This window comes from Cygnus olor, chromosome 5 (genome assembly GCF_009769625.2).
Source record: "Cygnus olor isolate bCygOlo1 chromosome 5, bCygOlo1.pri.v2, whole genome shotgun sequence".
NCBI lineage: Eukaryota > Metazoa > Chordata > Aves > Anseriformes > Anatidae > Cygnus > Cygnus olor.
Window position 1 is genome coordinate 25,595,749 of NC_049173.1, and position 20,200 is coordinate 25,615,948.

General features: G+C 39.0%; 1 protein-coding gene across 7 annotated transcripts in view; it reads right to left on the bottom strand.

The window, feature by feature from the left end:
- MIPOL1 (mirror-image polydactyly 1) overlaps positions 1-20,200 on the bottom strand; it is a 194,842-nt gene that overhangs the window by 171,837 nt on the left and 2,805 nt on the right. The window contains exons 1-2 of one of the 7 annotated variants that reach the window (XM_040558624.1): positions 4,206-4,404; positions 3,473-3,569 (exon numbers count right to left, since the gene is read on the bottom strand). In XM_040558624.1, coding sequence (XP_040414558.1) covers positions 3,473-3,534 — 62 coding nt within the window. In that variant the 5' untranslated portion in view covers positions 3,535-3,569; positions 4,206-4,404. Of the gene's footprint in view, positions 1-3,472; positions 3,570-4,205; positions 4,405-16,637; positions 16,974-17,119; positions 17,329-19,992; positions 20,154-20,200 lie in introns of those variants that run through there. The other 6 variants (XM_040558630.1, XM_040558629.1, XM_040558627.1 and 3 more) reach the window with 6 other exon arrangements.

The window sequence follows — 20,200 nt, forward strand, 5'->3', positions numbered from 1 at the left end:
AGAGGAGGAACAAAATTACATTTCAAGGGGAAACTGTTTTAATTAGAGTTACCTTGTACACCTGCACAGTAGTCACCTTCAGTACAGTGTGAGAAAAAGTGTTACACTCCACAACCATGTTTATTTTTGCTACCATCAAATTCTGAGTCCTCAAAGCAAAAACCTAAATTTTGCTCCCAGCCATGATTACATTGCCATACTTTTACACTACCTAGCATAGGAAACTAACTTAAGCACCCTTAACTGGATGGCTGTATGTATATCCCAAGACAAAAGAGTCTCTTGAAGCAACCGTTACACACTTATCCATAACATTTATGATTAAAGGAATCCTTCATGGGTGTTCTATTCTTTCGTACCTTTAGGGTGCCATAAACAAACTAGTCAACTGGGTACACTACTGTCCTTTTAACAGTGTTAGCATAAGAAATGGGCTCATTATGATCCCCAAAGAAATCCCATTCTATCAAAAAGTAAAGCGAGTCTGATCTCACAGGGAGCTGCATTTCCTTATCAGTCCTTCTGCAGTTTCATCAACCTTCGCTATTTAGAAAGAATGTCCAGTCACACTGAGAAGCAGACCTCAACGATCTGGTTATCAGCCCAGCAAATTAAAGCTGCTGACCTGTGCCATACTACAGTTTCATGCTCGTTAAACCGGATGGCACACAAAACCTTGAAGTCTATCCAACAAAGATCCTGATCAGACAGAGATTCTGATTCCTTCACAGAGCCCCTTCCTTTGACGAAATGGAACAAGTTAGAACCTCACAAATTAGAGCTTTGAAGAACACAAAAGACCATTTGTAGTCCCAAGACTTACCTAGAGGAATTGTTCAACAACATCAGATCAGCACTCTTGGGCTGCTGAGTCACTTACCCATTGCCACAACCCTCTGATATGACTTAACACAAGGAACAGCAGCAAATCACTGACCTCGGGGACAGTGGTACTTCAACAGGAGCCCATAAAACCTGGAGTCTATAACCAGTAACAGATGTACAAATGACTATTTCTACATAACAAGGGCAGTTGATCAAGACATCTTGAAAGCCAACACTTCTTTAAAATATCCAGCTTGACAATATAACCTGTCAGGTCTAGTTAACCATTTTTGTGAAGTAGGAGATACCTTGAGAAGTCTATTTCTTACCACTTTTCATCATTCTTAAAATGTGGGCTCTAACATCTATGCATCATTTGGATCCCATCAACCACATCTTCAGTACATACAAGTCTGCTTTTACAGGGCCAATCTAATTTCTCAGCGATATTTCAACAACAGTTCCATTCTTGGCCAAAAATTTAAGGAAGTTTTATATTAATTAATAAGATGTTAATTTGGCTACAGGTAACATATGGGAGGATAGTGAGAGAGTTAATACATATTTACTCCTTTGAAAACCAAAAATATCCAGATCTCTAACATTATAAAGCAAGTGAAGAATCCATAGTAAGAAAGGTGGTGCTTATCAGTTTCACTTTATTCAACTGATATTTTCCACAGTAGAAATGCATTTTGCAAGTGAAAAGGTTTCCATCTACTGACCTTGGCATTCATTAGGACCATACTGTGATTTATACTGAGAATTCCAAGCCTTCATCTTATAAATAAATGTAAAATACAAAAAAAACCAATTATGCTTGTGTAAAATTCTAATTTATCTCTCTGTAACCAGGTTTTGTCTATGCTACATATTTCTGTTTGAATAAAAGTCAAAATTAGCAATAGGTATCATTTATTTTCTGACTTTTCATTATCTTGACATTTTAACTTTTTTTTTTTTTATACTCAGGCTTTGATTTTATCTAGGGCTTCAACCCCACAGCTGATTTTTAGACAAGTACACTCTGTCTTCCAGAATACCTGTTCAAGAAATAAGCCAGCTAAAAGAATATATTTGCCATTCAGCAAATCAAAATATTTAAAATATATATAAATATATAAAAAAGCAGGATTTTATGACAAAGAAAAACACCTGATTAGGGAAGAAAATGTAGCACTGTGTGCAAATGACAGAAAAAAACACATATTAGAAGAAATCCCAAGCTCCAGTGAAGAACAGTAGAAAGTAGAGTAGAAATCTGAATTTGGTGGTTCTGGACAATTATTAACACTCAGCTTAGATTTTTATTATTGCTGAAAAAGGTAAGCAAGGAAGTTTTTTTCCCTGTAAAAGGGCAGTCACAACTTTACACTCAATGCCATAGCATTAGCAATTTAATATTAGCCATTAGTCTAACTCAGATGTGCTTTTCAGTGATACTTGAAAACTCACTTCACCGAGCAATTTTTTGGACTTAAATATAAATTATATAAATGCACCAACTTAGTAGTTTAGTTTTTGTTTTGTTTGCTTTTTTAGCACAAGCATTAATTAGCATTACTTCCACTAACCACCCCAGTGTTTTACTGCTCTTAGACATACGCACGTTGATGTCAAAGAAAGTCAACTGTGTCTCAAGCCAAGTTCTCACTACTGCACAGGCTCAAGTACTTTGTATGTAAGTGCTACAGTTTACACAGAAGCTTTCTTTTAAGCAAAGTAAAAGGCTCAGAAGAAGAGAAGGTCAAACAAGAAACCAACAAAAAAACGTGACATGAAAAATTTCTGTTCTCAAAGGCAGCAGATCTAAAAGAAAAGCAAGAAGCCCAATTCAGCTATGTCCCATGTGCACAAACATGCCCAGTAAAGCATTAAGAAAAAAGCCCAAAGACGTTTTGATGAAGTGGGAATGACATAGCTATACGGGCTGATAACAAAATTGTAATTTTCCATACAGGGCAGATCTCCACCAGCAGAGTTGCCCTGCACAAGGCAGGACTGGTTCCCCCTGTGCCTCCTGCACACTAGCAGTGGAATTCCTTCACGTTTGCAGCAAACGAAGCTGCTCACTGGGCCTTTGTGATTAAAGCAGGAATGTCATAACCATGGTGGTCTAGACCGCTATGAGCAAAAATGACACATGGCAAAACGAGTGGCCCTTGGTCAGAAGTGGCTATGGTCAGGATGAGGCATGCTTAGGAAGTAGTACCTCAAATACCTTGCAATAAACACGTGGAGAAAATAACACGAAGAACACCAGAGTTAACTGACTAAAAGGTTAAAGAAAATAAACAACATTTTTGCAGCTTAGCATTTATTTGTGAACTGCTGCTGCAACTATATGCTTGACAGGAAAGCTATGAAGCTTTTCGTAGCTTGACAAGACAATCTACAGGCTTGAATGAAATGTTCAGCTTAAGGAATTAGAATAAATCTGATGACTGATATGCTACTGAATGTGACAGGCTGTCATCTGTTTTAAACAGGATCTCTGCTAGGATGTACTGAAAGTGATTTTTTTTCCATTACCTTAAACATACTAAGACTTTTTCATATGAATTCTGGCTAATCTATTAAGACAAAAGATCTTCTCAAGCTATTGCCATTTAAATAAAATAATGAAATAGCCATTTGGCTTACTTACATAATTAATTCATGCTGACACTGTACTTCTGCGATTAATTTACATCCAGTCCACAAAAGCATACAACAAAAATGATTATTCTTACTTCCCAAGTTAACTATAAAATCAGGAGATATGAGCAAATAAGTGATTAAAGCAGTTTATCTAAGTCCTATTTATGTATATGAAACTCTCTATATGAGTATCAAATTGTTTATCTGGTATCAAGACAATGCAGTACATTCTTAATTGATTCAGAAAAACATTCCTGTACTATTTTTTTCATGTTATGATTTTATATGAAAATAGGTACAGGGGTTCTCCTACAGCTTTTTCAAGTTATGAAAAATTGATCAACAGAAGTCCTTCAGTAAAGCTGTATTGCAGCAGATAACTAGAGATAAAGAACACTAGCTCTAATTTTAAGCTGGCCAGACCCTAAAAACCAAACAGTTAAAAATCCTAATACATACATATTTTAATTACTTTAAATATATATAAATAGACACACATATAAACAGTGTAAAATACGTTAAAAATCTTTCGGAGGCAATTGACGCTATTTAAGAAAAGATACTAGCATAAAAAACTTTGGTAAGATCTAGGCTCAAATATGAACATCCTTCCTGTATCAGACTGTAAATCATTCCTGTATGAATTACTGGAATGAATCACCATCTCCTTCTAGAAATAATGATTCAAATCTATTCTACAAACAAGAAAAAAAAGGAAAAAGGGGTTTTGTGACACCCACCTGGAATCTGTGTCTTAGATACAAAGAAATAGGAAAACTGATCACTGCTGGATAAGTAGTAATGTCAGTTTGAACAGCACAACATTTACAAAGCTAAATAGGGAAGCAAGCACAACTCCCCAGCTCACACAATCCACTTCCAAAGGGAAATAAGAATAAAATCACCACCAAAGCCATTCAGCTTTCAGAAAAGGCTATCACCAATGCATACAATTTAAAATATTTTAGCTATTGGTTGAATTTCCCTCTTAGCTTCCTGAATCATATATCAACTAAAATTTTGTACTACACAAGAACAGTATAGTCTATGTTGTTTATCTCTTAAATGTCAGTATTAGACCAGTTTCTCCTGCTAGTTTCCTTTATTGCTACACAAAAGTACCATAAATAGTGGTAATTAGCCCACAATTAGGGGTAATTAGTCCAGCAGGAAATCTGTTTCCAAGCATCAGCCAGATAGTAAAATACATTGGGTATATGCTTACAAACAGAAAAATTAGCATTTTGTGAGATGCTTTGCATTAGATCTAGCAAGCTTATGCCTCTGAATGAACACTGAACTCCAGGCATTAAAACTTTGGCCTTTCCTACCGCTAAGATGCAAATTTAAGCTATAAAAAGCTCAATGACCTCATGCAAATTAGTTTTCCATGCAAGACTGCAGTTGTCAAAGTGTTCCGTTTCCCCCCATTTGCATTCGGAAACCATTCAGACCTTAGAAGACCAACAGGCCCCTTCCAATCAGTTTCTGTATCACACCTGATAAATACAGAGGATTTGAAGTCCCTGCTCTATGTTATGATTTCTTGTTTCGCATGAGTTGTTTAAAGGGCTCAGTGCCTAAAACCTTGTTCCCCACTGAATGTAACCTGTTAACAGAAAAACTGTAGTAGGGAAATCTCATTATGTTACAGGCGATCTTCAATAGCTCTTTGTGGTACCCTTTACTGTTAGGAGAAAACTCTATTACTTCTGCCCATACCATCATTTGGAATTACCGTGTTTCAGTTACCACCTGAGATCTTTCAGATCAAAAGAGATGAAACCAGACCCAAGAAGCCCTGCATCTTCCCAGAGCTTCCCACAACTGCTAGTTCTACATGTTTGTCATCCTCCCTTCAGACTTCAAGATCTGCTACTAAACATTTGTTGTATTCCTCTGCTAAATGCTTCAGGCACTACATAAAATCTAAATGGCTCTCAAAAGAAGCATGTGCTGATACATAAGGAAAGCTGAACACACACAGATGTGGGTCTTCACTTGGTTGAGGGCAACTGCCAAATTCTACCGATGCATCAAGTGTAGAAAACCATTTGCTATCAGTCATCTTTTCATGATCTCTATACACTGGCAGGTGCAAAACTTTTTTTTTTTAATTTTTACTTTAAAAACATTTTAAGGCCAACAAGTTTAATGAAGGCTTGTCTTTTCTTCCCCACCTTTTAATGAGCAGCAAACCTATCCTGTTGACTCTATCACTCATTTCACGTTTCATAGAAGATTATTAAGCTCTTCTTTTGCTTCTAAGGGCAAACGTTTGTTGTAATGTCACTTTCTGGACCATTTGTTTTCTCAGCTCTAACTTGTATTTCATGGAAATTTTTATCAACAGACTTTTCCTGAAAAAGTCCCCTCCCTCTCCAAAAACAAAAACAAAAACCAAAAAAAACCCCACACTCTTTTAGCAAGAACATGAGCTAAAACTTAGTAATCCTTCCCTTGATGGCAGTAAGATTATTATATAAACACAAACCAAATCTTTATGTTCTACAGCTTGCTTTTTTTAGATAATATTCCTGCCTGGCACCACACTTTTTTTGCACTTGGGCTATCCAAATGATACACTTTCCACTGGGCTTCAGGTAGGTGATTTTTGCTTCTACCATCATATTGTCCAGGGCAATATCCTCATAACTAAAGGTACCATCATTCTCGTCATCATGTTTGCATATTTTGATATTTGAAGAAGGATAACAGATAGCTCTGGACACTCGGACTTCTGATGTTTTGCACCATGCACTATTTGCACGAACTATTTTGTTTTTCTGTTCAGGAGGAAGGTGGCTGAGATGACACTATTCTGCCTAATCTCTTGTCTACTTGGACTTTCACCTGCACCTTCTATCTCCACCAAAAATGAAAGCCTGTACTCCAAGATCACTTTCAGAGGCTGAATTCTAATTGCTTTGTTAGCAATAGGGGTTAGCTTGGGGTTTGTCAATATTTTCTAAGTGTTTTGCCCAGATGTCTGCCACAATCTGATCTCCTCAAAACTGCTAGCTTGTAACAACATTTAATCCCAATTCAAACTCTTCTGTGTTTTGTTGGGTTGTTTGTTTGTTTTCAGTTTTGTGTTTTTTTTTTAAATTCCTCTTAAAAACACATCACTGATCTGTTTTACGGACAGACTTCAGAACTTGTCGCACATATTATCACAATGGTCTGATAAGGTGACAACTACATGCAGTGGGCTGAAAAATAAGTGATATTTTAAAAACTTAAAGTGCTTTAGAAAAGACTAATGCTTGAATAAGACTACTTTCTAATTGTCTCTACTTTTGCCAGCATTTATTGATGGCAGACACAAAGAGAAATTAGGAAGCAATTTCAACTAAATGTCTAACAAACACATTTGGTTGCACTTTGGGAGAGTGAGCTCCAGACACGACCCATCCTTCAGTGCTGTATTGCAATTCGTTAATGTGCCATCTTAAAGAAAACCCATGATTTCATTTTTGCAAACCATAAGTAAGTGACTATTAACCATCAAAACAAATAAAGCAAACCAAATTATACCATTTCAGCAGAATTCTAACTCAATAATTTATTTCTGGCAAGTGCCTTCATAATTTCATCTCACTTTTAACCCCATTCCCTAATGTCTGAATGCAGGTTTCACATTCATAATATCCAGCACAGAGAAACACATTTCCAAAGATTATTTCTACTTGCAACTTAGCCTAGTAATCAATCATATGGTCATCAGACAAATCTGCAGTCTTTGAGAATGATCTTACTTCCTTGTTGTGCTATAAGGTACTGTACAGGAGTGTGACTGCAGAGAATTATTAGTCAGAGCAGGAGCCCTGGGGACCCACACCCTTTCCATTGTTTTGAACTGTAAACATAAGTCATTTAGAATTTCAAATAAGAAATGCGAGGTACATGTTACACAAAGTGTGTACCTTTTACAATCACAGGACAGATCTGGCAGATCTTTGAAGTACATACACATTGGCAGTAAAAACAAAAACAAACAAACAAACAAAAACCTCACCACAACAAAAAACTTACTACCTCTTATTACCTCTAATATATTATCCTGCTCTGTCCCTTTAAAGTTAAGACCTGTAACTCACATTTTCAAGTAAAATTAGCGCCTTATTACTTAGCAACTGTTCTCACACTAGAGTAGTAACCGGTCTACCTACAAGACTGCACCTGGTAAATTTATTTCTAAAGAAGTTGTTTGCAACTTGCATATTCTTAACAGTTTTCCAAACAGCTCACACAGATGTGAACAAACCACATCCACTCCATCGACTTGTTGAGCCACGTGCCACAATGCAGGGATGCTGACACACCACGCCAAACGTGGAATTTGCAGGATAAGCTACTGCTGATTTTGAATTTATGCACTGTGCTGCTCAACAGTTCTCAGTGCTCAAACACATAGTTTCAATGGGATTAGTAGTTAGCATTAGCAAGAAAAAAAAAAAGCAACTATGAAACTAGGCACTCAAATCTCATACTGGATGTTTAATTAGACCCCCCCTGTCACACCCTAGGTGCAGCAGGGCAGGCGCAGCCACAGGGCCAGGTGCAGATCTCCGCCTGCAGACTCTATGAGTGTAGCCCACGCCAGGCCCACTGGGGGCACAGGCTCCATCTCCTGGCTGCTGGCACTGCACGGCAAGCAGCAAGCTTCCCACCCACTAGCTTATGCCTCTATTTGCTAAGGAAGTCCAGGTATTCAGTCCTGGTTCAGCAGAAGACTGTCAGCCAAATGCATGCGCACACACCTGCTGAGTAGGGAGAGGCGTATGTATATGAAGTCTTCTATTATCCTTTAGGATTTGTAAAATATGGCTTGAAAACTGTCCTAAAAAACCCTTATTTTTCCACACGAAGCAACACACACCTCTACACTCCTGATCTACTTCTGAACAGGCTTACTACAGGGATTGGAAAGGAACAGCTGAGAAATTAGCAAACACACCCAACTGGTGATCACACCCAGGTGGCAAGGCCAACAAATGGCTGACCAGGCACAACAATTCTCTTCTCCAAGGCATGCCTAGGAAGATCAGCAGCTAACTTAAGACTTGGTGCAAGAAAAGAGACGGCACAAGAAAAGGGCAGTGGGTTCCACAACTTCCCCCCTGCCTTTTTCTTTGAGCATCCTGTCCCCTACTCAACACCAAGTTTAAGCCAGATAACTGGGGCTGAGTACTGTAGGAGGCAAAAGAACAATGAAGTCAGGGTAACAGAATCATGGAAATACTTATATCGCTCATAGTACATCTCTTTGTACACCTCTGCAGGAAGAGATAGCATGACTTTAGCCAGGAACACCTGGAAACAACCAAGAGATCATTGCAGCAAGAAGGCACGAACAGAGCAGGAAGTAATAAAACCCAGGCACTATGGGCAGGGAGATACAGTGAACAAAGACACCAGTGAATTCACACAGCCCTACCTGGGGCCGTATTTTCCCAATTTAGTTTGTCCCTCTAAAAAGATAGTTGAAGACACTAATGGACAAACCTCCTACAGTGAACTCGGGTAGAAGATAGCTGCAAGCATTGCAGAAAGAGAACAGAATGCTTCTTTGCCTCTTTTTTTTTTTTTTTGGAACTTGAGGGAAAAACAAAATTTAGTTCTTAAAGGTGGATTTTCATTTGCTAAACTAAGATTTTAATCAAAATTCATTTTTAAAATGTAACTGAATACAACTATGGAGTTGCTGCTGCCTCCTTAAGGAACAATGACATCAGTCGAGGATATAGGTGTGGAACCACATCCTTTTTCATCATATGTAATCAGGTGAAAAGAGAAAAGTTTAAGTTCAGGATTCCTGTGGTCTAATTAAAATAAATACCATTACGAACAGATAGACAAATACAGATTTATTAATAACTGTTTGTTTTTCTTCAGATACAGGTCAAGTGAACTGAGGTATTTAACTACCTCAAGACTCATTTTTATTCTATCTTAAACTGTTTTCCCTGACAGCAAGCTCATGGTATCCTAACAACTAGAAGCAAAATAGAAAAAGTGTAAAAAAGTTGATTAGCATATGTAAATGTAGATATTTATTAGTATCTGCCATTAACTGTCCTACTTTGATTACTGAGTAACTGAATGTCCTTGATTCCACCTGTATCATTCACCTAGTGATATTTGGAATAAAGACATTCAGTATTAGGAAACATTTTTGTAGTTCTATCAAGGAGGTAATACACTTCAAAAATATGTAAAAATATCAACTACTGTCCAAGTGGAACTGTGTAATTTGCTAGCATTTCTATCACCTGCCCAGGAGACAAAAGTACATTTGTGCTGTTTTTACAGTGGCCTAAGTACAGAGACTTTTTCTTTGTCGTTGTTACTGGATGACATACAGAAAATGCTGAGATTCTGGCTGAATGGTCTCTCACATTTGGGATTTCAGATTTATTTATGTTTAAGAATGATATCTTCACAGAAAATCCATATTGTCAGCTGGCACTCTACTTGTATAAATAACTCTGTTGCCCCATCATAATTAAAAGTAAAAACAAGCACTGCACAATTATGCCACAAAAAGAAAACAAAGCTTGCCTTCACTGAAAAAGAATATTCTAACAAATGCTTTAGAATTATACTTCCTGAATTTTCCAGGATCTAGCTGTTTTTTTTTTCAGAAGAGAGAAAACGCCTCCTACTGCCACTATCTATACCACATCAGCCCGAGGTAAAGCAGTCAAAGGAGAACTGCCAAATGCTTATGCTGTCTAAAGGCACCAGACCTTTAGGGTTCTCAGAAATACTGAAGAACACATGAAAAGCTCTGCTCAGTCTTCCTGCTGCTGGCCAAAGCACTGAAGAAAGCAGCCTTTCCTTGCCACTCTCCAGAATAATACTCCCTTGGTGTCAAGGGCTATCAGGGAAACTTTTTTCCTTCAAGCTATCTGAAGACAAAATATGGCTTGACAAAGCTGCTCCCTGTTTAGAGCACACTACCAACAGCTGCCACCTCACCAGGGCAGGGAGAAGGAACCAAAAGATCTCACGGAGGACAAGGTAAGGAAACACAAAGACAGTGTTTCTGGTAATCAGCATATTAATTCTGCTCTTGTGGCTCAACTGAATAAGTTTCCAAATATAATTTTCTGTCCACGACAAAAACATGGGAAAAAGCGATTTTTCAGTTACCTTATCCATAAGATGTTTCTTGCCTTCCCTTTCCTTTTTTTTTCTCCTCAGCAAAACAACAGAAAAAGCTGCCCTACAAAAACTAGGAACGTGTGCCTCAAATAAAAAGCTGCATAACTCCAATGGGTTAAAGAAAAAAACACACACACACATTTTAAAGTTGTTTAGTGTTTAAGGTCACTTTAAATCCTACAACATTTGCATCATTTTAAGAGTCAGCAGAAAATATTCATCAGATCTTCAAGTTGTGGTGGCTTTTTTCTAATGCCTCATTAGAGGCATTTCTAATTTCTAATTTTCCTCATTCTAATTTTTTTTCCTCATTCTAATTTTCTAATTTCTAATTTCCTCATTACAAGGAAGGTACCAAGGAGCAAATGATTCCTACAGTGCTTATAGCAAAACTCTTTCGACAGGGAAGCCACATCCTAATGTTCTGATACAATGGAAAATTGAAAATCTGCCTGTATCCCTGCACAGATACACACAAACACACTATAGCTTACTATGATTAAGAATACTTTGTTTCTCACATTTGTATCTAAAAATTTACATGACCAAGTTACCCCATTCTCACCTACCAAGCACCTAACCTTGCAAAATCCTACAGAACCTGAAACTTTATTTACTTGAATGAGTCACAATGACAACGCATTGAGAAACTGAATCCTAAAGCAAGTCCAACTGCAAACCAAAAAAATTAGAAATTAAGAACTGTACTTGACAAAAACAAATAATACCTAAAACAATACTAATAGCTTTATTATAGGATGGGTATAATTTATGCAACAACAAGCATAAATGACAGGACACTGCATTAGGATATACATCTTCTTCACATTTCATCATCTAATGTCTCTTATGTAGGACTAACTGATCACTTAATAAAATATGTAACTACATATCATATTTCTACCCACAAATACCATTATTGAGAGAAATGAATACTTAGAAAATATTTATTTTTGCACAATTGCTAACAATGGCATTGAAATGACCACTACAATGTCTTAGAATAATTTTCTAATTATACTCAGTTAGTATTCTCCGTTCTCGAACTACACTCTGTGTCAGCTGAGTTACCATTTTTCTTGGTAAGTTGGCTTGCCTTTTTACCAGTCAATTCAGCTTCTACACCTATGCTGCACTGATAGAAAAACAAACAAACAAACATAGTTTAAACTGGTATTTTATTTACTGTCAGATGTAATATGTAAGCATCAAGAATGATTTCACTTTCCCACCCACTAATACATTGGAATTAACAAAGAGAGGGGGAACGAATATATATATTTGGAAATAGCATCAAGAAAGAAGGCTAAAGCAGAACTAATTACTCCCAGAGGTAACAAACCTAGATCATTCAAAACAAGAATCAGTGTTCATAATACAAATATTTATAAACATATTTAACTTGTGTATTAAAAACTGAAACAAGATACAATAATATTTTTAGTTGTGCTCTGCCAATAAATAAATAAATAAATAAAACACTTTTCCCTTCTCATTTCTATACATATCAACTGCCATGCTTCAGAAAGCCCTAATCCTTTTTGCAAAGTGAATCTAAGCTTAGTACCATTTGTTAAATTCACAACTAATGACAGAAGCTTTGGGTTTGGTCCCAAAAAGCAGAATTCATACACACACACAACCACGAAGCAATTCTTCAGCACTCTCTTTACAAGTGGACATTTATATTTAGAAAGTACAAATCAACATACATTACTGGATCTATACAGTCTTAAAAGACCATTAAAATATAGTATTTACTTCAAGTACAATAGTCTATGATGCTGCATTAAATTCTTTTGCAGTGGGAATACTACAGCATTCCCAGAACGATTGGGATTCACACACGACTATGTTCTCATTCCATGAATTCTGACAGGAGATGCCACCACCTTCTTCCCAACAACTCACCAGTAACCAAACATTTTAATCCTTCTCTGTCCTAACACTACCTTCCTGAAGCAGATTAGATCTTTCTAATTTATTTCACACTTAACATTTAAATTAGAGCATAGCTGGCTGGAATATTACTACTTAAATGAATGTGTAACTTAAAGATCAAATTCCGTCTTCAACAGATTTACATAAAAGGACAGAAAGGATAACATTTGTCTACCAGCATGTTATGTGGATCTCCTTAACTCAATTTACTATGGATTTCATGGTGCAAAAATTAATGCCCTTCGGGAGCTGAAGTCATTACCAATTACTTCTTCCAAACCTAGAGCATAATCCCATGCCACTGTGACTGGCAGAAGTTTTGCCATTCACTTGCAGGCAAGTTGGATCTGTTCCTTGATTTGCTAACCAGAAAGTGATACTATAGCAAAATGATATCATAGATGCTGACTTCTTTCGAATAAGGAAAATATAACGTGATGAACCAGTCTTGTGTATTTTATTCCCTGTTAAAACTGAGAGCCACATATGTATTGACAGTTTTATCTATACAAAAAGTTGCCAGCAGAATTATATGCTTTTGTCAACATTAATTTCTAGAATAAATTTCAGCAAACACTGATTCTGCTCATATTCTGCCTGCCTTTTTCCTTTAAAGTGTTAAACTTAAAGGAAAAAAGAAGAAACAAAAAAAGATAATGCCCTACAAACTGATAACAGTGCCCTACAAGTACTTCTGTCTTGGATATCATTAGAGGAGTCCCTTCTTTTTGTTGTAGGGCTGCCCAACAGGCTGATGCATACCAACAGCATCAGTTGCACCCTGACTGTAGAGGGATCTCATTATTCTCATGGGCTAAAAACTTACACAGGTAAGTACAGCATTCAGCTGACACTTTCAAAGTGATATATAGGACTGCTTTCTTTTTTAAATTGCCTAAACAGGGGAAGGCATAATTGCTTGCCTACAGGTTGACTTGTTTTTATTTTTGATGTTTGAACATTATGTTACTGATGCATTACATGCAAGCTTGGATCACACATAAGAGGAAGCCAGCTGCTGGATTTTCTTGTGAGGATAGGCTACATGGCCACTCAGGGACCCTACTTGGTCTTTCCTCCCCTTGCCTCCACATCCCACAGAAGCGTGCCTGCAATTGATCCTGTGCACATGCATTGCACCCAACTCACAGCAAACAGAGAGACAGTTTCCTGCAAGACACCTCACCCCATCACTCTTCTCACAGCCCTATATCAGAAAAGCACTGGTAAACAAAAACAAAAAAGAAAACAAGCTGCACGGGTATTCTGGTGGTCAACATAAAGGTCAGCATAAGTCATGGTGCTACAGCGCTAGCTTTCAAAATCAAAGAAAAATCTTTCAAAAGAATTAACTGGCAAAATTACTATCTGAACCAACACGATTTTATCCCTTTGAAAAACAAGACAAATCTGCAAATAATTTTAACAAGGCTCATCCAAGTATAATGGTGCAGAGTAAATACGGCAAGCTGTTTTCACATGGAGTTGATGCTCAGTAACAAACAGAGGAACCCCATACACAGTAATGATGCACTGCGATAGATATCCAATAGCATGCAATTTAAGTGATCATATTTCTGTTACTTGTGCTTGGGACAGATAAGTAATAGCTGTTCCAAATCTCATATAAGGAAGATTGAAGTAATTCCATTTGAGAAATTAAAAGCAAACAAACAAACAAAAACCCCTTCTGCAGGTAGGGGTCCAATACTGCTTCTGTTACTCCTTAAAAGCCGTTCCCCTTTAAAAGGTAAGGGCAAATGCCAGAACTCATACTTTCAGGAATATCTGCCAGCTGCAACATTACTATGCAGAGAAATTAATAGACTGCACCCCAGAAAGTTTTTGTTTCTTTCTTTAAGTAAGCTTTAAAACATCTATTGCCCTTCACCTGCAGCTCACATGTATCTTCCTTCTTCCAATTCTAGTGATCAGTTAATAATTTAATGATTCTTTCCGCAAAGAATTACCAAAAAACATTCTTCCCTCCTCCTATAACCCCTTCCAGCAAGGTCTGAAAATTTCCTTACATTTCTACCAACCTAGAGACCCTAAAAAACTAAAAATTCCACAAAATGTAAAAAGCTAGATCTGGGCTACAGAATGTCAACACTATACTCCTGTAACTGCAGGTAATATAATGCATTGGGTTTGCCTAGCTGCAAGATACATAGTAAGCCTGATACAATTGTTTTATTTCTTCATGGTCAAGAAAATCAGGTAACACCATAATCATGTATTTCTAATTTAGCACAATGCAGAATGATTTCTAAAAAGCAGGGACATAGAAGAACAGAATGCAAAGAACAAGAGCAACACTTCCTTTTCCAAACAGGGTAAACTAATGATTAAAAGGGAAATGAGGTGAATCAAGAAAAAAACAACCAACCAACGAAAAACCCACAATGAAGTCTAATTAGTTCTCACATGAAAACTGGTGACAGTTCTTTTAAAAATTCATTTGCTACCCACTACTATGGGAGAGAAAGTAGCTCCCATTACAGACTGTAATGGAAATCAGAAAAAGGCTATAAAGAACTTTTGATATCATTATATGAAAACATGCAGTAACCTCAAAAAGGATATAGAGAAATGCATATAATAAGTAATCATTTATTAAATATATGAGATTATACAACCTTTCTGACCACGAGATCTACTAGTTTGGACTGAGCCCCATCAGTCCAGGCATTTCAAAGAAAATGAGACAAAACATCTAAAACTAGTGAAGAAATGGCTAAAAGGGTAAATGGATATTCTGCTCCCAGATGTTGCCTCCGCAGGCAAATTTACCAGGAAGCAAAGTTCTAGGGCGGGATGTCATCTCCCCAGTAACGTTATCACTCTGTTACATGAAGCTGTGCAGTCACTGCTGCATCCCAACTCCGCCTCCTTCCCCAAACCTACAGCAGCAGCTGTCCCTTCATAACTTCTGTACATTGATTTTAATGCCCAGCCCCTCCACCCACTATCTATACTGCAACTAGTACTGTAGTAACTTCTCCTCAGCTGGTCACTTTCAAGAGAATGAAATTAGCACTGATCCCTTCACCAGTGATGGGCAAAAGAGCCCCTAGCCACCATGCCCGTGGTACCTCCTCCATATATAGCTCATTTTCACACATTGCTTAACAGCTGAAGGACTTTGTTGTGAATGACTACATTTTGCAAAGCAAACAAAACCAAAACAGAAACAGAGTTGTCACTTAACCCAGCATGTTTACCTTAACAGTTAGGACCTAGTTTTAGATATTTTGTGAAGTTTTAGAAAAAAATAAGTCAGTGCCATAGTATATTTAGGCAAGCAAAGAATATAAAAATGGTGGTTTGGGATTGAAACAAGGTTGTATATTCCCAGAGTAACATGGTGGGCCAAGAACAGATGCTCAAGGACGGACAGAAGGTGGGTGTATCACAGTGTCCTAATAACTACAGGCCTCACAACCTCCACAATTCCCGTTTCTGGAATTGCCTGAGACAGAAGCAGCAGCTCTGCAGTGGCTAAGTGGTTTTTCTTCCATGCCTAAAGCATGGTTAATATAAGACTGTTCTAACCGTAGCTACAGCTTGCAGAAGTATTACAAAAGACACACAGCTGCTGCAAAGCACTTGGCATTCCCAAATGAAGGGCCAGCAACCTCCAACAGCAACCAGCTCCAACCACCTCAACCCCCTGGAGCTACTTCTGGATGCCAGCAGGGCTGCTCCGCAGGCAGCACGGAGATGTGTGCTGTCGCAGATAAAACAGGCCTCAGGGTACTCAGACAGAATGGATGTCTTTTCTCTGAACTGCTCACACTGAAAAAGCATTGTTGGTTTCCCCTCAAACGAAACTGACCTTTACAACAGCATCAAGAAAGCAGGTTTGTATGAAACTTACTTGTCCTAGAAGCTAAGGTTTAAAATTCATTAGAACTTCTCAAAGACGCTTTTTAAGTCATATATGTTTAAAACAAAAGCACAGGCTGCAAACTTTACTTTGGCATTTTTGATGTATGTGGCTTTTTTTCCCTCTCTGTAATGCAGTACTGGTCTGAGCACCCTCCACATCCTGTTCTCACCTGACTTTACAGATCCAGCTTTGACCTGCTGAACTTGTTTGGGAAAGGTTTCACTTCGTAGCCTCCGAATAACCTTGCCACCGGCTGCCCTTCCTCCGTGCAGAGGCCAGCCTGCCCGTGTCCCCCCTCCTCACTGCAGTGACACCAATCGAAACCCCAAGCCCAGCACCCCAAAGCGGGCAACTCGCTGCCCGACTTCTCCGGTTCGGAGCCGGACGGGGTGAGTCGAAGGCCCTCAGGGGGGCGGAGGGGAGGCTGACGGAGCCACCGCCTCGCCGGGGGCTGCTCCGGGCTCCACGGCCCCCGAAGCAGCGGCAGCGGCCCGGCGGGGGAGGCGAGGAGGCGAGCCGAGCCGCCAGGCGGCGGGGAGGCGCTGCGGGCAGCTCGCTGCGGGCAGCCCCCGGGGCACGGCGCGGCTCCGGGTGAGGGGCCGGGTTCCAACGCGAGCGGCCGACGAAGGAAGCGCCCCGCCGGCCCGTTACCTGCGCGCTCCTCCCCCGCGGGCCCGCTCCCGGCGCCGCAGCCTCCACAACAAAGCCCCGGAGCGGGCGGGCGGGCCGGGAGGAGGAGGAGGAGGAGGAGGAGGAAGAGGAGGAGGAGGAGGAGGAGGAGGAGGAGGAGGAACGCCGAGCACGAGCCGAGCGCGCCACCCTCGGGAGCCGCGCAGTAGCCGAAAGGGCCGCGGGCGGGGCACGGTACGGCCCAGGCGTGGGGACTGGCTCGGGCTCGGGCTCGGGCAGGGCAAGAAGCGGCCGGTGCCGCCCTGCGGGCGGGAGAGGCGGCGCAAGGAGAACAGCGGGGTGCTGTGGTGGGCCGGGAGCCTGCTGCCTGATTCCCCGTGACGGGAACGTGGGAGCTGGCGTCTCTCCCAGCCCCTGCTGGCCATGCACCGAGAGAAGTCGTTGTCTTCTTGGTGGGCTTGGCGCTGGAGTGCTGCCCAGGTGGGCTAGAAGCGGTATTTCTTACCGATAATGCACGCGGTGGGCGCACACGGAGAGGAACACACCGCCAAGGCTATTGAGGATAGTGTGGATCCACATGTAGCGGCTTGGGAAGAGGCCATGTGAAAATGGGATTAAGTCTGGAAGTGCTTTAGGAAACCCGCACAATGGGAACGCTTCTCTTCGATTGGAGGGAGAGTAGGGAGGGAAATGTGCAATATATGAGAGACTTTCAGCAAGAGAATTTAATGGTGTTGGGGTGAATAGATTTGTTTTTCTGAAGACTCTGAGTCAGATTTACTAGTTTCCTAATAGCAGAATTTATTTTCTAAGGATGTTATGTTATTCTGTCAATGCATCTCTATGAAAATTACAAGCGTTCTGAACATTTTTTACACTATTCTAAGCAATTTATTTTTTAATGTAAACCTTTTTGTTGCAGTGACACCTTGTGCAGAAAACAAATGTAACTAAAGAGTTTCTTCACCATCTGATCAACTCCAAATTCTCTTTACCATTGAACTACTACAGAAAGTCCACCATAATACTAGATTTGCTGTTTGTATCGTAGGGAGCATTGCACAGTGAGATCTATGTCCCTGGAACAAAAAAGCAGTGATGTTTTGGCATCTGTTTTTTGATGATACAGAACACCGGAGACCTGATGATCTTGCTATATTTATTGAGCAGCAGTCTCAAAGAGGAAAACCAAGGGAACTAATGCAAATGTTAATGAAACATTGAAGTTGAGATTTTAATTACTTAAAGGTCAGCACATTAGGAATTTATTAATTTTAGGGAGTTATTCTGTATTCCCACAGCAATCCTCACTCTGCTCTTACATATATCAAAGAATTCAAGTTACTGTTTATTTGCTGATGCATACAAATTATATACCTGAATAGTAGACCTATTATTCCATTTTATGGTTACAGACTCAGTATTTTATCACTTTATTAACAATTCTGTGTATATTTTCTATGTTCTCACACTTTAGCAATAAAAAACTTTGCTTTTCTCTTATCTTTGCTCTGAATTATCAAAGCCTACATTCCATTTCAACCTTGGAATCTCTAGCCACTTCACAAAACCTGCACACTCTGCAAGCTAACATATCAGAACAATACTTCATGAACAGACTTCATGAAAATACTTTTCCAAAACACGTTTAAAAAGCTTTGACTTCCAAATACTAAGGTGCCTGTAATTTGTTCTCAAAACAGGAAAATGTGTTTGGAAAGGTTTGACCAATGATTCTCAGAAAGGTGACTGAGGACAATGAAAGTACTGCAGTTTCAAAACGTTATGCACAAAACCCACCTGCAGGTTTTTGAAGAATCCTTCCTTCTCAAAATATTCCTCATTGTACAAATCATAGCCTTTTGGTTTGTGTTTGAAAAAAAAGGTTATTTCTCAGTGAATAAAGTAGACAGTTAAATGACGTAAATCCTGTTTCTAACAGGCTTTCATTATTTTGCTTCATTTATTTCTAGATTCTCTGTCGCAGTCTAGCAGTAACCTTTGTATTTCCATCCAGCCAATCTAGAGAGCTGTGACTTGAGAACTCTCTCACAACACTATATGAAATTGTCTCTGCCTGTACTGCTTTCTGCCTTTATGAAATAGATACTGGTATTTTAATCTCAATCTAAAATACATTTTGTCTTTTACTTAATTTCCTCTTTTACTAGTTCATCTCTGATTACTTGAATTCTAGCCACTAGAATGCTGGAATGCTATCTCCCGTATCTATCAACTGTAGGTATTTCCATTTTCACTTTTATCGTAATTATGCATGCCTTTCTTAACAATGGATTTTTTATTCAGTTTTTCCCCTCTTACTTGAGGAAAAGATGTAGTATTATTAAAACAAAGCCAAATCTCTCTTGTACCTTTAAAGAACCTTTCCAGGAATGGAAGGTAAGGAAAACCAGTATCTATCCTCTTCAGCTCTGCTATGATACATATATTCCTTGAGTATGGGCCATGAAATGACGACTTTAGTACTATGCCTCTGGGGTGCCCAGGATTCACAGTGCCAAGGACTTTACCTTAAAGTCACTGGCTCAGTCTTTAAGTGAACGTCTGGAAGCCTCACTCTTCCTAATCTAAAATATATGCAGACTGCAGACTGTAGTTAAATACCTATCTCAGGCATGAATAGAGTGTGTAAAAATACTGTTTGAATATATTAAACAGACCTAGCTTAATATGAATCATAAGGACTACAAAAAAACTGTGTACCAACATTTGCCTTTAGTAGCTGTGCTGCAGGACTAAATATATGCAACTAGTTACAAATTATCTATGCTTTTAAGAGACTAGTATAAACTGATGCCCTTGTAAGGTAACAGTAATCTGTTTTGTTTGTTCTCTAGGTGAGAAAAGTTAAAACATAACGATGTAAAAACTACCTTTCTTTTCCTTCTCTTCTGAAGAAGTACCAGCAAATCTAATCTCCTAGTTCTTCTTCAAGATGTCCAAGATCACGAACAGTATTCGGAATCACTTTGAAGATCTTGTGAAGGATTTCTCACTCAGAATTGATATCCTTGTCTGTGTTAACACTGTAGGTCTGTCAGCAAGAAAGCAAATAAATAAATAAATATCCCCAATTATTTA